This window comes from Neopelma chrysocephalum, unplaced genomic scaffold (genome assembly GCF_003984885.1).
Source record: "Neopelma chrysocephalum unplaced genomic scaffold, ASM398488v2 Primary Assembly neopelma1_382, whole genome shotgun sequence".
Classification (NCBI taxonomy): Eukaryota; Metazoa; Chordata; class Aves; order Passeriformes; family Pipridae; genus Neopelma; species Neopelma chrysocephalum.
The window spans coordinates 2,311,987-2,324,420 of NW_020898046.1; the positions used below are offsets into that span (position 1 = coordinate 2,311,987).

General features: G+C 36.7%; 1 protein-coding gene across 2 annotated transcripts in view; it reads right to left on the reverse strand.

Annotated features, from left to right (window-relative positions):
- GRID2 (glutamate ionotropic receptor delta type subunit 2) overlaps positions 1-12,434 on the reverse strand; it is a 700,412-nt gene that overhangs the window by 204,522 nt on the left and 483,456 nt on the right. For both annotated transcript variants that reach the window (XM_027706551.1, XM_027706550.1), the window contains 2 exons: positions 10,552-10,725; positions 5,388-5,549 (listed from right to left, as the gene is read on the reverse strand). In XM_027706551.1, coding sequence (XP_027562352.1) covers positions 5,388-5,549; positions 10,552-10,725 — 336 coding nt within the window. The remainder of the gene's footprint in view (positions 1-5,387; positions 5,550-10,551; positions 10,726-12,434) is intronic.

Consider the following 12,434-nt stretch of genomic DNA (forward strand, 5'->3'; position numbering starts at 1 on the left):
TATTTTTAAATGGCTATCTTGCCTTTGTTGAGGCAAGATACAATTTGTAATTATGATACTGTAAATTTTTTAGTTGTATTTGTCTGGGATCCAGTGGTAACCATAACAACATCTTATCTCATTTCTCTATTGTGGCAATTCTATCATTCTTTGAAAATTTCTCACATAGGAGTGTCTTTGATCAGAGCCTCCTTTTCTAGACTTTACATCTGCAAATCATGTAATAGGAGCTCAGATTAGATGGGAATGCTCCTGGCTTGGGAAGAGCAGAGGCAGAAAGACAAAACAGTGAAGAACTGCCCATATAATGCCAACAACAATATTAAATTTATAGAAAAATTCTTGGAGGTCCTTATTTCTCTTCCCTACCTGGGACCTATAGGCCATGCAATCCTGTTATTGCTCTCTCATCCTCATTGTCCCACACAGCCTTTTTACAGGCTTAATTACGCAAATTTGGTTTATTGCTTAGGGCTGATACAGTGGGACAGCCTAGGAAGATCTTCAGGACACTGCTCCAATTTTTACACATAGCCTTTCACAGTGTGATCTCTCTGAAACACTCACTTGATTTATGGCATGTGTTTTATCCCTCTGCTAATGCATAGTGGAAGGAGATCACAGAGGAAATGACCATCTGTATGACAGCTACTGCTCCAGTAACTTCTTGATGAGATTTTTCCAAGTGATTTCAGTGTTAATTATGATAATGGGCAAGAGTCAAAGAAATTTTTCATTCCATTTAACTTACAGAAACAATGCTATTTTGGGGAAAATGAAGACACATTTGTTATCTACCTTCTCAAATTCCTCTAAGGTTGAGCTGCAACCATGCAGTTTCTTGACACATATAAAACTGAACAGTGAAATGTCAGTTGTTAGGACAAAAATGTTTTACTTATGTTTCTGATCACTGCTCTGGGCTTTGCAGAGCTGTTATAAAGCTTGGCAATATAGTTAAAGCCTACTTGAGTCCCATCTAGACTGGCAAGATAAACTACAGTTTATATATGCTTAGGCACCACTATACTGTAAGTCCCTGAAGAAAGCACTATTTACCTAGCAGTCAGGACCTCACTTGGGAATGTCAGCTTGCCAATCATCAGCTATAAAATATTGTACTTTCTCTCACAGCTTCTGTTCAAATTTCCTCCTTTTTTCAACATATGGGTATTCTCAGAAAGTAGCTACTTTGCATTAAGGATAAAAAAAGTGTGGCTATAGGCAGGAAAAAATGCTATAAACATTAAATTTGAGTTTCACATTGTATTCTTGAAAAAAACTGATCTTGAGAACGTTGTTGAGTTTTCAACTCAACACATTATTTTTAGCTGCTAGCACGGACAGTCCAATCTACTACCTGACGAACAATTTGGAATCTCTTTTGCAAGTCACCACTGAATGTCACGACATTTCTGAGATCAGAACTAGTTGACAATTCCAACTATGATTCATGAAACAGCACAATGTACAGCTCGTTTCCCACAAAGGAATAGGCTGTATGTTGCTGCTAGCACTAAAAATTTGTTGTTTGTCAGTGAGCTAAACAAGTGTGACTGGGAAGAGACCCGATATGTGTGAGAGAACAGATATGCAGAAACTTGATGTCATTTTCCTGAGTTGATCTTCCATATAATCCTACTTACATTTATTCTTGGGCTATTCAGTAAGATTAATTTTTCCAACACTAGAATTATTTTCTAGTGATGTTTATTTCTATGACTGTGAAATAGCTTTACTGAGAAATAAACAAGTGAGCATGTGTTTGGGGATAGTTCGTATTACAGAAGTGAATTTAAACCAATTGCTAAAGCTGGCCAAATTCATTAGAAGGATTGTGTTTCCTGATGAATTTAACTATTTATTCCATTCCAGAATGGGTTGAAACAGATATTAGATTTAAATAATTGTAGTGGGCTTAAAATGTTTTCTTTAGGCTTTGTCCAATCAGCTGAATCCACACAGAAAAAAACAGCTTTTGGAGTTGTTTGTAGAAACAGTGACGCACAACTCAAAAGTAACAAATGACAATAAGGAATGATTTAGACAGCTATTCTGCCATTTCAAGAAATGTTTGAAACTCTAATTTCTCTCATTCCCTACTCTCTTCTTTAGCTCATAAAGAGCTACCATTAAGAAACCAGTTTATTTATTTTTAACAACTGCTGCTGCAGGTAGAACATCAGCATCCCTTTCTCTTACTTCTTCAGTGTGTAGCTTTATAAAGATTTCCCAACTCTTTTCTTATTTCCCCCTCCAGAAATCAAAGAAAGATTTCCCTCTGCAGTTAAAACACTGCCAGATATTCCTGTTTCTGGATCGTGAAATCTAAAAGACAGATATTTCTTCTATAGAAGCTTCCTCTAGAACTACTTTTTTCCTGCTTGATTTTAGTAGTAAAAGCTCAGTGGTGCTTCTGCTTTCCTGCTGCCAAGAGAACAACTACTTCAGTTGCTGGGCCTCTCCTAAGGCAGAAAGGCTGGAATCAGACATCTCTTCCTTTATTCTTTTTCCTCCACCACCATATTTGACTACAATTTGACTTCCAGTGAAACTACACTGAGATGACGGACAATCTGAGACAAGATGGTGATTTCAGCTCTACAATACAGATCATCATGAAGGGAGAGTTAAGGTTGTGCAGAGGATGGAAGTTTTTTTTCCAGGAAGTATTTAAAAAATTTCAGAATGTATCTTCATCCTGAACTAGATGAGTTTCTTCTTATTATATTCCATTATATACACCTTTGAAGCAGTGGTAATTTCAAAACGAAAATGCAGAACTTTTTATTCAGAAATTGGTAACTTTTTCCTATTTTCTTTCAGAATTAAGGAAAATTGGTATGTTTTTGAGAAAAAAAAATCGTATTTCAGTTGGTTTTAGAGGATTCTCCAGAATGACAGGAGAAAAAAGATGTATGAAGAAAAAGGCAAGATGAAAAACAGAAGCATTCTCAAGAAGAGAGATTAAATGTTTATTATTTTCCCCTTTATTAGTTTTTAATTTTACTGTTTTTCTGTTACCTCATCAGGCATTCCTCAATGCCAAATTTTTAATTTCAAAAGTAAACAACTGTGATCCTGCAGTTCCTCTACATAAGTGATGTAGTGAAAGAAAAGGTAAAGTAGGCCACAAAACTAAAGGAGGATTCCTGCTTTTGTGGAATTCCAGCTCTCAGCTGCAATCCTTAGCTTTCCTCTGCCTATGGATTGAAATGCCACTGACACACATACACAGAGGAAATTTCTGTATTTCATTTGGATTATATCTTGACTTTCCATTTTAGCATGTTACTTCTCGAAATGCATCTCCATCAGCACAATGCAGTGTAAGGAGTATTTCAGTTATTCAATTTACACCAATAAAATAGTATCTTATCAAAGCCATCTCATTGAAACAGCAGAGAAATCCAAAAGGAACAGGATGCAAGTGTGATGAGCTTCACATATCAGGAATCTCCTTGGCATTTGATTCATTTTTTAGCAAGTTAACAACAACTCTGGAATTTCCACTTGCTCCTGCCTTCTTGAATGCTTTCATATTTCTCCTAGCCATCTCCTTTCATGTTTCAGGGTTAATCTTCAACACAGTACAGCTCTTCTGTGAAAGGTCACAGAAAGAATTTGTTTTATTAATCACATCATTTTAGGAGATGAGAATTGGAAAGAGATAATCTGGATACCTAGGATGATGTGGCAAAGAATGGAATAAACTGTTTGAGATGCAAAGAGACAGTCTGGTGGTATGTCTATATAAGAGAACAGGATCAGTCTTGCATCCACAAACAACTTCATAAAGAAACTAATCATAATACAAAAGAGTCAGCAGCCCTTTCCATGGTGCAGTACTCCTCCATTTAGAGATGCTAGCAGGGTCACCAGACTTTGCCTGAAACTCCAGCTCAGATAGTAAATTCTAATTCTAAAGTGGAAGTGGGTATTTTGACTTTTCCAGCTCAAGTATCGTATTCGGATTTGTTTAAATAGAAATAGCATTTAGTTCATTAATGTAAAAGGGTGCAATAGTATTTACAAAATCCAGCTTGAGAAGAGAACCAGCCTTGGCTGAAACATAGCTTAAAATACATCGGACTGTCAAATGTGAATTTGAAATTGCTCTGATAAGTTAAGAGCAATACAGTTTAGAGCCCCTTAAAGCCATGTCCTGCCCCTAAAAATAAGAAACAGGTCCTGTATTATACTTGCAGTCTCATGGCTTCAAACTGTTAGAATGGAAACTGGGAACAGACACCAAAGAAAGCTTTGAACTGTTATTTTGGAGTTAATGCAGATTAAACCGGGACTGGGTAAAATACAAGCAGTGCTCAAAGGAGCCTTATATTTTGCCTGCATTATCATAATTTCTGGTATAGCCTAATACCTAATGCAGAACGGCAACTTCTTGAGACAACATTATATTTTACATTACTTTTATGTCCTTTAGTGAAGGTCATAAATAAAGCATAATTTTTCAATTTTTCTTTTTTTTTTTTACTGTCCTGGGTTTTTTTGTATTTACAATGTTAGCACTGCCAGCACTTTAAATGTAAGTATACATTACCAGGAAGTACGTGCAGACAAGTGGGAAGGCAGTTTTATGAAAGACATCAATAACATAAGGAGAATGAGGTGAATAACTTACAGGGAAGGGTAAACTATGAGCCTGTGTATATTGACTAAATACTGACCTAGAAGGCTGTAATATTTGTCTGTAAGTATGTGGAGGCTATTAATATCATGAAGAAAGGAAATAACTAAGAAAAATTATCTTTTAGGACTGAAGAACAGGAAAAGCATCTTGGGCAATGAGCATGATTAAGGTATGAAATAATAATCACAGGGAAGCAGCGAGAGTTTGACATTGGATAAAGCACTGTAGAGACAGTTACAAGAACTGTTCTGCAATGGCAGGATACAGCCTACATAAGCTGAGGTTTCCCTCACTCTCTTTTCTGTGATTTCACTATAACAATGTCAAAAGCATCACAACAGTGAATTCCACAGAACGTTGCCCAAGTGTAATTCTGCAATTTTTTTTCTTTCTTCTTTTACAAATTTATTTGCTTTTCTTCCTAACGTGTGATACTTTTTCAATAGTGACACTTTGTCATCTGTGACCCTTTTTCTTATTTGAACATCCTACTGGTTTGGTTGTTTTGCTAAACAAACTCATTGAATTTATTTCAATATTATTATTTATGACACAGAAAAAAACAAACAACCACCAAACAGCCAAAACCAAATAAAGACTACTTTCATTCAGGAACTGTGAAAATATAAAAACTATACTGTTGGTACTGACAAGAGTAATATGCCCCCCAGCAGGAAATACTGCTTAATGTAAGTATTTTAGAAATCAAAGATGAGGAAATACAGGGAAAAGGTACCTTCTTGATAGTTTCCAACATCGATCGTCCTCCTTGCCAGGGTTTAGAGTTCTTCCTGATGCAGGTGAGGCTGGCCATGCTGTGCCACTTCCTGTCCTCCAGCTTCTTATGAAAGGCATTTGCCAGCAGGAGGACAGTGTCATATATATACAGGTTTGAAATCTGTAAGGAGACAAAAAGAGAAGTATTAGCATTTTTATTTGTAGTCTCCTGCCAGCAGCCAGAATTTATCATTTGTTTTGCCTCACCCATAATCCTCTGGTAATTAAACACCTTATTTGATATTAAGAAGAATCTGTAAGAGTCAAAATGTCACACCTTTGGGCTCTGGTAAAATCTGTATCTAGGGGCTGTAATGCTGGAAGTGATTTGCAGCAACCAGCTACACGCACGAGAAGTACAGACAGCCCAATCACTGGCACAGCTCCACTTGCCAGATTTAAAGTCCTACTCATGAACGTAAACAGATTTTCTTTTATTTTAAACCAATTGCTTGCAAATTTCAGTTTCTCAGTCACCAGATATTTGGACACCATTAAATTATCTCCAAGGCTGTTCTGTTCTTTTGAAAAACAGAAACTCTGAAAATTTAAAATCATTTAATTGTGTTTTTTGCTCCTGATTTTTGTAGTCAATTCTGATTGAGGCAATTTCTGGCATGACATATAACTCAGTGTGCAGAGTGCAATTGCATGTAGATTCTGCAATTTGTAGTGTTTCCTGTTGAAGTATTTGGCATTGGCTGCTAACTCCTCACAGGATAAAATTCTTACAGAGTAAATGCGTATGTGTTTCACTGCAAGCATAGTTACACGCATACAGTGTGAGGAAGTTCCAGTTTGGGATCAAAGACAGAACAGTTGAACTCAAGAAAAGATATCACTTGTGTGCCAGTTCCACTTACCCATGTACTATTTTTACGTATGTACTTTAAATGCCCACAGTACAAAGTCAGAAGCAAAAGATACAATTAAATGTAAAAGAACAGAAGCTCAGAATTCATGAACACTTCTGAAACAAGTAATTTACACTATAGCTTTATATCAGTCTTTTCTGTCCTCAAATGGCAGGAACATTTAAGTTACTGACAGTATCATTAAAAAAAACCCTCTGCTGTCCTGAACGGAGGTTCTCTTCAAGAAAAATTATAACCTATTGGTCTTTTGAAATTATTGAGGGAAACTCAGTTTCCTCAGCTGCCTGATAACGGGGTCTGTAGAGCATTAGCCAGTGGTAATTTGCTAACTGAGGCAAGGCTGCTGTGTTTTTTTTTCTCCATCAGTCACAGACAAGCCAAAAAACACTTCCTCAGATTTGTGGAATATGTTGACTGCTCTCTGTAAAGGTCTTTTTACACAGATACAGATGGTGTGTTCAAAATCTTTCAGCAGAAGGAAGCTTACAATAGAAAGTACATCAACTTTGTGGAGAGTGCCCCTATTATGCTGTTTAAATATACCCAAAGACTGGGAAAGTCCTGCCACTGTTGGGAGGGGCTATATGGCAAACAAGCACAATAATGCTGAACATGTGAGACACTGATTGGCAAATCCACACATCACCTTAAAAAAGAGGGGGGAAAAAAAACCCAAGGAAAAAAACCCCACCTCTCTTCCTGCCTAATTACTCTTTTCCACATAACCTACTTTTATGTTTTTATTTTCTTTTGTAAGTTCTATCTTTATGCTGGCTTTGCTTGTGTCATCCACAACCTGCTCTGTACTGTTCCCAGGAGGATTATGAGACAGATTCCTTCCCTGCCGAGCATCCAGGAAAGAAGGAATATTTCTCCTTACCTGGCCAGAATTGTTTCAAACTTTTTGCCTTCCACATTTTGTCAAAGGAGATCTAATTGTCTGCCGCTTTCCCTTCTGATAAACTCCCAGAATCCTCTATTACCTTTGCAACTCTACATTGTTAGTACCACAGATACACAGAACCTCTGATCCTTATAGCCCTTTTTCTTTGAATGATAATGATCCTTCACTCCGTCTTTCTGGAAGACACTTCTTTATTCTTACTCGGGCTTCTCCAGTGACTCCAGTGGCTATGAACATTTCCATTTCAGTATTCACCCAGAAACAAATTTACTTTGCATCTGCAGATGCATAGGCCAGGCATCACTGCACATGACAGGATTAAAAACATGGATTGAGGATCTGTGTTCAGATTAATCAAGCACTTTTAAAACAACTTGGATGATTTGCCTGTGTATTGTAAACCTACAAAGAATTCAGAGCATTTCAGCTAAAACTATATTTTCCCAATGAAGTCAGCACTAGAGGGACATTTGCTGGAACAGGGAGGAAAGGAATTATCACTGTGTGGTGAGGCAAGGGTTTTTTTATATAAGCCTTTGCCAAAGGGACAAAAACATCCCTTTGGGGGGATTGCCAAAAGGAGAGAGAGGCAATAAGGTCACTAACGAGACTAAATTGGTACATGAAGGGCTTCAGATGCCAAGTCATCATTTCCCAACAAATTGACATTGCTTTCAAGGTAGCTTCTGTAACCTACTGTCATGGGAATAGAAGACAATTGTCACAGTTCATGAGGAAGGATGCGCTCACTAATCTAAGAGTAATATAGCTGGGCCTTCATCAAGTATTAACAGGGCTCAGGAGGACAGAGTTCAGCAATTATTAAGTATTGTTATTCCTTCACTAATAGTTCAACTTAACATTTACAGCAATCAATCACTGATAATGCAATGATAAAGACACTACAATTAATTCCTGTTTCTCAAAATCACCCTTCCCTGTCACTACCAGAAGTATGCTTCATTAGTAACTGTCCTGATGAACAGAGCGGGGTTGTAATTTAAAGTCACTTTACACCTTTATTAATTTCCCACATAAATTTACTGGGGCATTTAATGCATTGCCTCATATCCTTTACTGATCCTTTATTTATTCCAAGTCTCTTAGATGAGAGGGGGGACACTTGCATTACCAAGTAGTATTTAACTGCATAACGTTCTGTTGATGTAATTCAAAATTCAGATGTGATTTTTTAGTTCCAGAGCATAGAAGAAAACTATTTAGCAATCAGATTAGGGACGAGTGATTAATCTGGATTAACAGTGGTCATTTTATGCATACCTATGATATTGCACATGTTTTTAGACAAAAAGGTTACGGTATTAAATACTTCTGTGAATCCAGTTTTTAACTTCCTGCCTCCAAAACGATAAAAATTTATATAAATAGTTTCAACTAGAAAAATTCCAGAGACACAATGAGGCATCTTCACCAAAATATTTTTCAGTGTTTTAATAAAGATGCTGAAAAAAATTAATTATTCACACAGACTTTAGGGGGAGTAATTCAGAAAAAAATAAATCAAAAACCCCACCCTTATAATTTCCAGAGAATGTTTCTGATTAGTCACACTTCAATGTCATAAAAAAAAAAGAGCATTAGTAATTTCAATTTATAAACTGTTCCAACTCCCCACTGGATTAGAAACTAATTTATAATATTGTTGAGTAGAACAAAGAAGCAGCAAACAAACCCCACAGCTACTCAAAGGTCTGTGCATCATATGAAGACACAGGGGAAACTGTGTCAGAGTTTTCCTTCCTTTCAGTTTCTAATGTTGTCTCACTCAGCTAATAATGAAGCACAGCCATCTCGGGGAAAGGATGAAAAAAGCAAGTTAACTGTTTTTCGTGAACAGTTAAGCCAGTAAAGCTTCCATCATTCCTTTGACACAAAATGTTACGAAAGCTTTCAATAGAAATATTATAGCTCTCCAAGTTATATGTTGATCATGAAGCACAGGTTAAGGCATGGGATCCTATCTAACACATTAAATGGAATTTGCCAATTTGTAGAGAAAAAATTTTGATTTCTTGAACTTATCTTTCCTTGAGTCAGTCAACTGTTAAAGTGAAAATGAAAATGAAGAGAAAGATAAATCAACATATGAAGCTTCCTATCAATAAATGAGTTTTGTTTTCTGCCTTGATGTAGTTAGTAACTGTTCAAGAAAACTGTTTGCAATCTCTAGTGCCTTCATGTAATCACACCCTCAGCTTTAACACATTGTCTGTAGACTACCCAAGTTCCCCTGAGGACCATGCTGCCATAACAGTATGGCACAGCCTAAAGGATTTTTGCACTTCCTAAAGAGTCTCTAGAGATATCCAATGCATCTATGGACCTTACACAGCCCTGTTTATTTTAAGAACTCTACTAGGAGCACCGTGCAGTGTGCTACAGCCAAAGCTTTTCATATAATCAGTTATTGTTTACTGGCCATTTTGTCCACAATTTGTAAGAGACAAAGGCTCTTACAACTAATCTGGAACAGGGCAAGACTATCCACACTTCTCCTTTTACACTTACACATTTTCATTCTAAGCAAAGACTCTTCAAAACCTCCCTATTTTTCTCCCATTGTTTTCTCTCACTCTTCCTCCACTGCTAAAAACAATAATATGCAGTCATCTTTCCACAGCTACAAAAATGAACACAGGAAAAAAACAAACCAAAAGTAAAATCAACATGTTAAGCCAATTTCACACTCCTGATTAGCCGTAGCTTTGTCATGATGAAGCCTAATGAGAGATGGAGGACTTTTTCTTGGAAAAACTGTGTGAAGTCAGGAGGACAGTGACCATGATCCTGTTGCTGAATTCATGTGGTAATTAATTGGTACAATTGGTACAATTAATTGTAATTTGTGATTAACAACCCTGAAAATAAGGCCTCTTTGGAACTTAGATTTAGATGTATACACTAAGACACCTTAAACAGATGATGTGGGCGATTCCCAGGAAGACTTTCCTATTGACAACATATCTGGTGCTTAGAGAAGAACAGCAACTCAGGGGACATTGACTACAGGGAGGAAATTCTTGGTGAGATGACAAAAATTAAAATTTAGCAGGGCAACAAAATGAATACTCCACTACCTGGAGATCAGGTGGCTTTTCTGGATGTTTATCTTTATTACTGTGGAGTGGGCAAGTTGTTGTTCTCCGTCGGCCACATTCACCCACCCTAACCCAAGTATTTCCTTGTCATGCCATAAGCCATTAAGCTACATGTCAGAGACGATGTGAAAAATAACATTAAGTTACACTAAGCCCCTGGGGAAAAACTTAGAACTTATCTAAAAAGACAGTTCCCAGGTGGGGATAGACTAGTATATGAACTACCTCCATGCTTTGGGAGAAAGGGTCCTTCGGATCACACAGTGATGAAGATATTCTGTGGTTGCCACGGAAACAGCGCTGACTTATGTTTTGGGGAACTGGAAATGTCTGTCGAATAATTGTTAATCTTCCAATTGACCTTCTCACCAGCTCCTGCACATCCACGTCATTTATTTCCTGAAAGATAAGGCAAGGGAGAGAATATGTATGAGAGTTAAAATTCAGTGACCACCAGATCAGAAACAAAAAAATAAACTGAGTGGACCAAGAGACCCGTGATTGATACACAGCTACTGTCAAGCTCTGCCACAGCCTTGAAAACAATGAGTGCATGCTCATTAAAACAAGTGACATACCACCCTTAACTGCAAAACTTTAAAGTGTACTATGCCCAAACCTCACCAAATACTTGTAGATGTAATTGAACCTAATTGTTTCATTTGGGATTTTCTCTGCCTCTCCTTTTACCTCTTCTGATCTTTAATTTAAAAAGTGTTTCACAGCATCCTTGACAGATAATGTGTAAATCAGTAGGAAGTAATACCATGATGTATTTCTAAGTGTAGCATTACTTAGGAGCTGTGAAGGTAGAGACAATTTTTCAGGTCTTAAGTGTTCATTTCCTAGAAACAGAATATCAAGAACCTATAAACAATGTGCAAGTTAGCAAACATCATTTACCAAAAGGGCAAAGAAAATGCATAAGATCATTCTAGGTGTGAATGTGCTTGTTTATAGCAAGACCTAATTTGAAAACAAATTTTTATTCCATAGGGAACCTATTAAGGCTTACAACAGAATACTCAGTTCCACAGACACATACTTTAAAGAAAAAATAACTAAGTAAATACATCAATATGTGAAATATTAAGCTTAAAATATTAACTCTTAGACAGGTTAAGGAAATCAGAAAAACAGTTCTTTACATAGCATAAATTCCTGCAGCTTGGGAACACATTTTTTTACGCCATTGAATGATGAGTCCTTCAGGGAATGTGGAATAAGAGGAGCATGGGCTTACAAGCAACAACAACTTACTCCAGCCTTCACATAAGAACTTGAACTTTAGTTAAACATGGGTTTTTTTTCTAAGGACTCAAATAGAGTCAGCTGGTTGCTTTCAAATTAATTCTGCATCTGTATTTTTCCGTAAAATAGTAGGAATAATCTAAAATTTGTTCAGTCTTTTTAACCAAATCTATTTTTCATCATGCTAACTGTTTATTCATGATGTGTCTTAATGACAGAGGCTGATGCCCCAAACTTTCTAGACATTTAAAATTGTGGATATGCCCCCAGGAAGGGAGGTGCTCGAGGGGCTCCTATTAGCAGCCTGAATTTAATATTCCCTTTCATAAAGCCACAGTTATTTCTGATTCTCATTTGTGTATTTATAGCTTTTCATTTTTCAAAGGATACAGCACATCTGTCTTGTTATACCTGCTTTATGTAATGAAATGCCATCATCTTTTTCTGTCTTTAGCTTTCTGATCTGTAATCATATTAAAGAACTTAGGAGACACCAGGAGATAGACTTGATCTCAAATTATGGAATCTTTCTACTGAAAAGGAAGCCAAGCTTTTTGAAAAGGCAGCACTCTATGACAAGAGAGACAACAAGAGCTGTCTATGTTAAGACAACTATCCCGTTATTTTGGATTCTTTTTGCAGTCTCTGTATAATATCCTTCTGTTATTTTGAAGCAACTTCTTTGGACATACTGGTATTTGTTTATTTCCTTTAAATTTTGGAAGAAAAACACGTGAGATGTAAATTTTAACTTCTACTCTCTTGACTACCGTAAAAGTATTTTATTTGCCTTCACAGATTATCATAGTTTCTGAATTCATCTGTTATTAGTGTTCTTTATGAAATATAGATTTTTC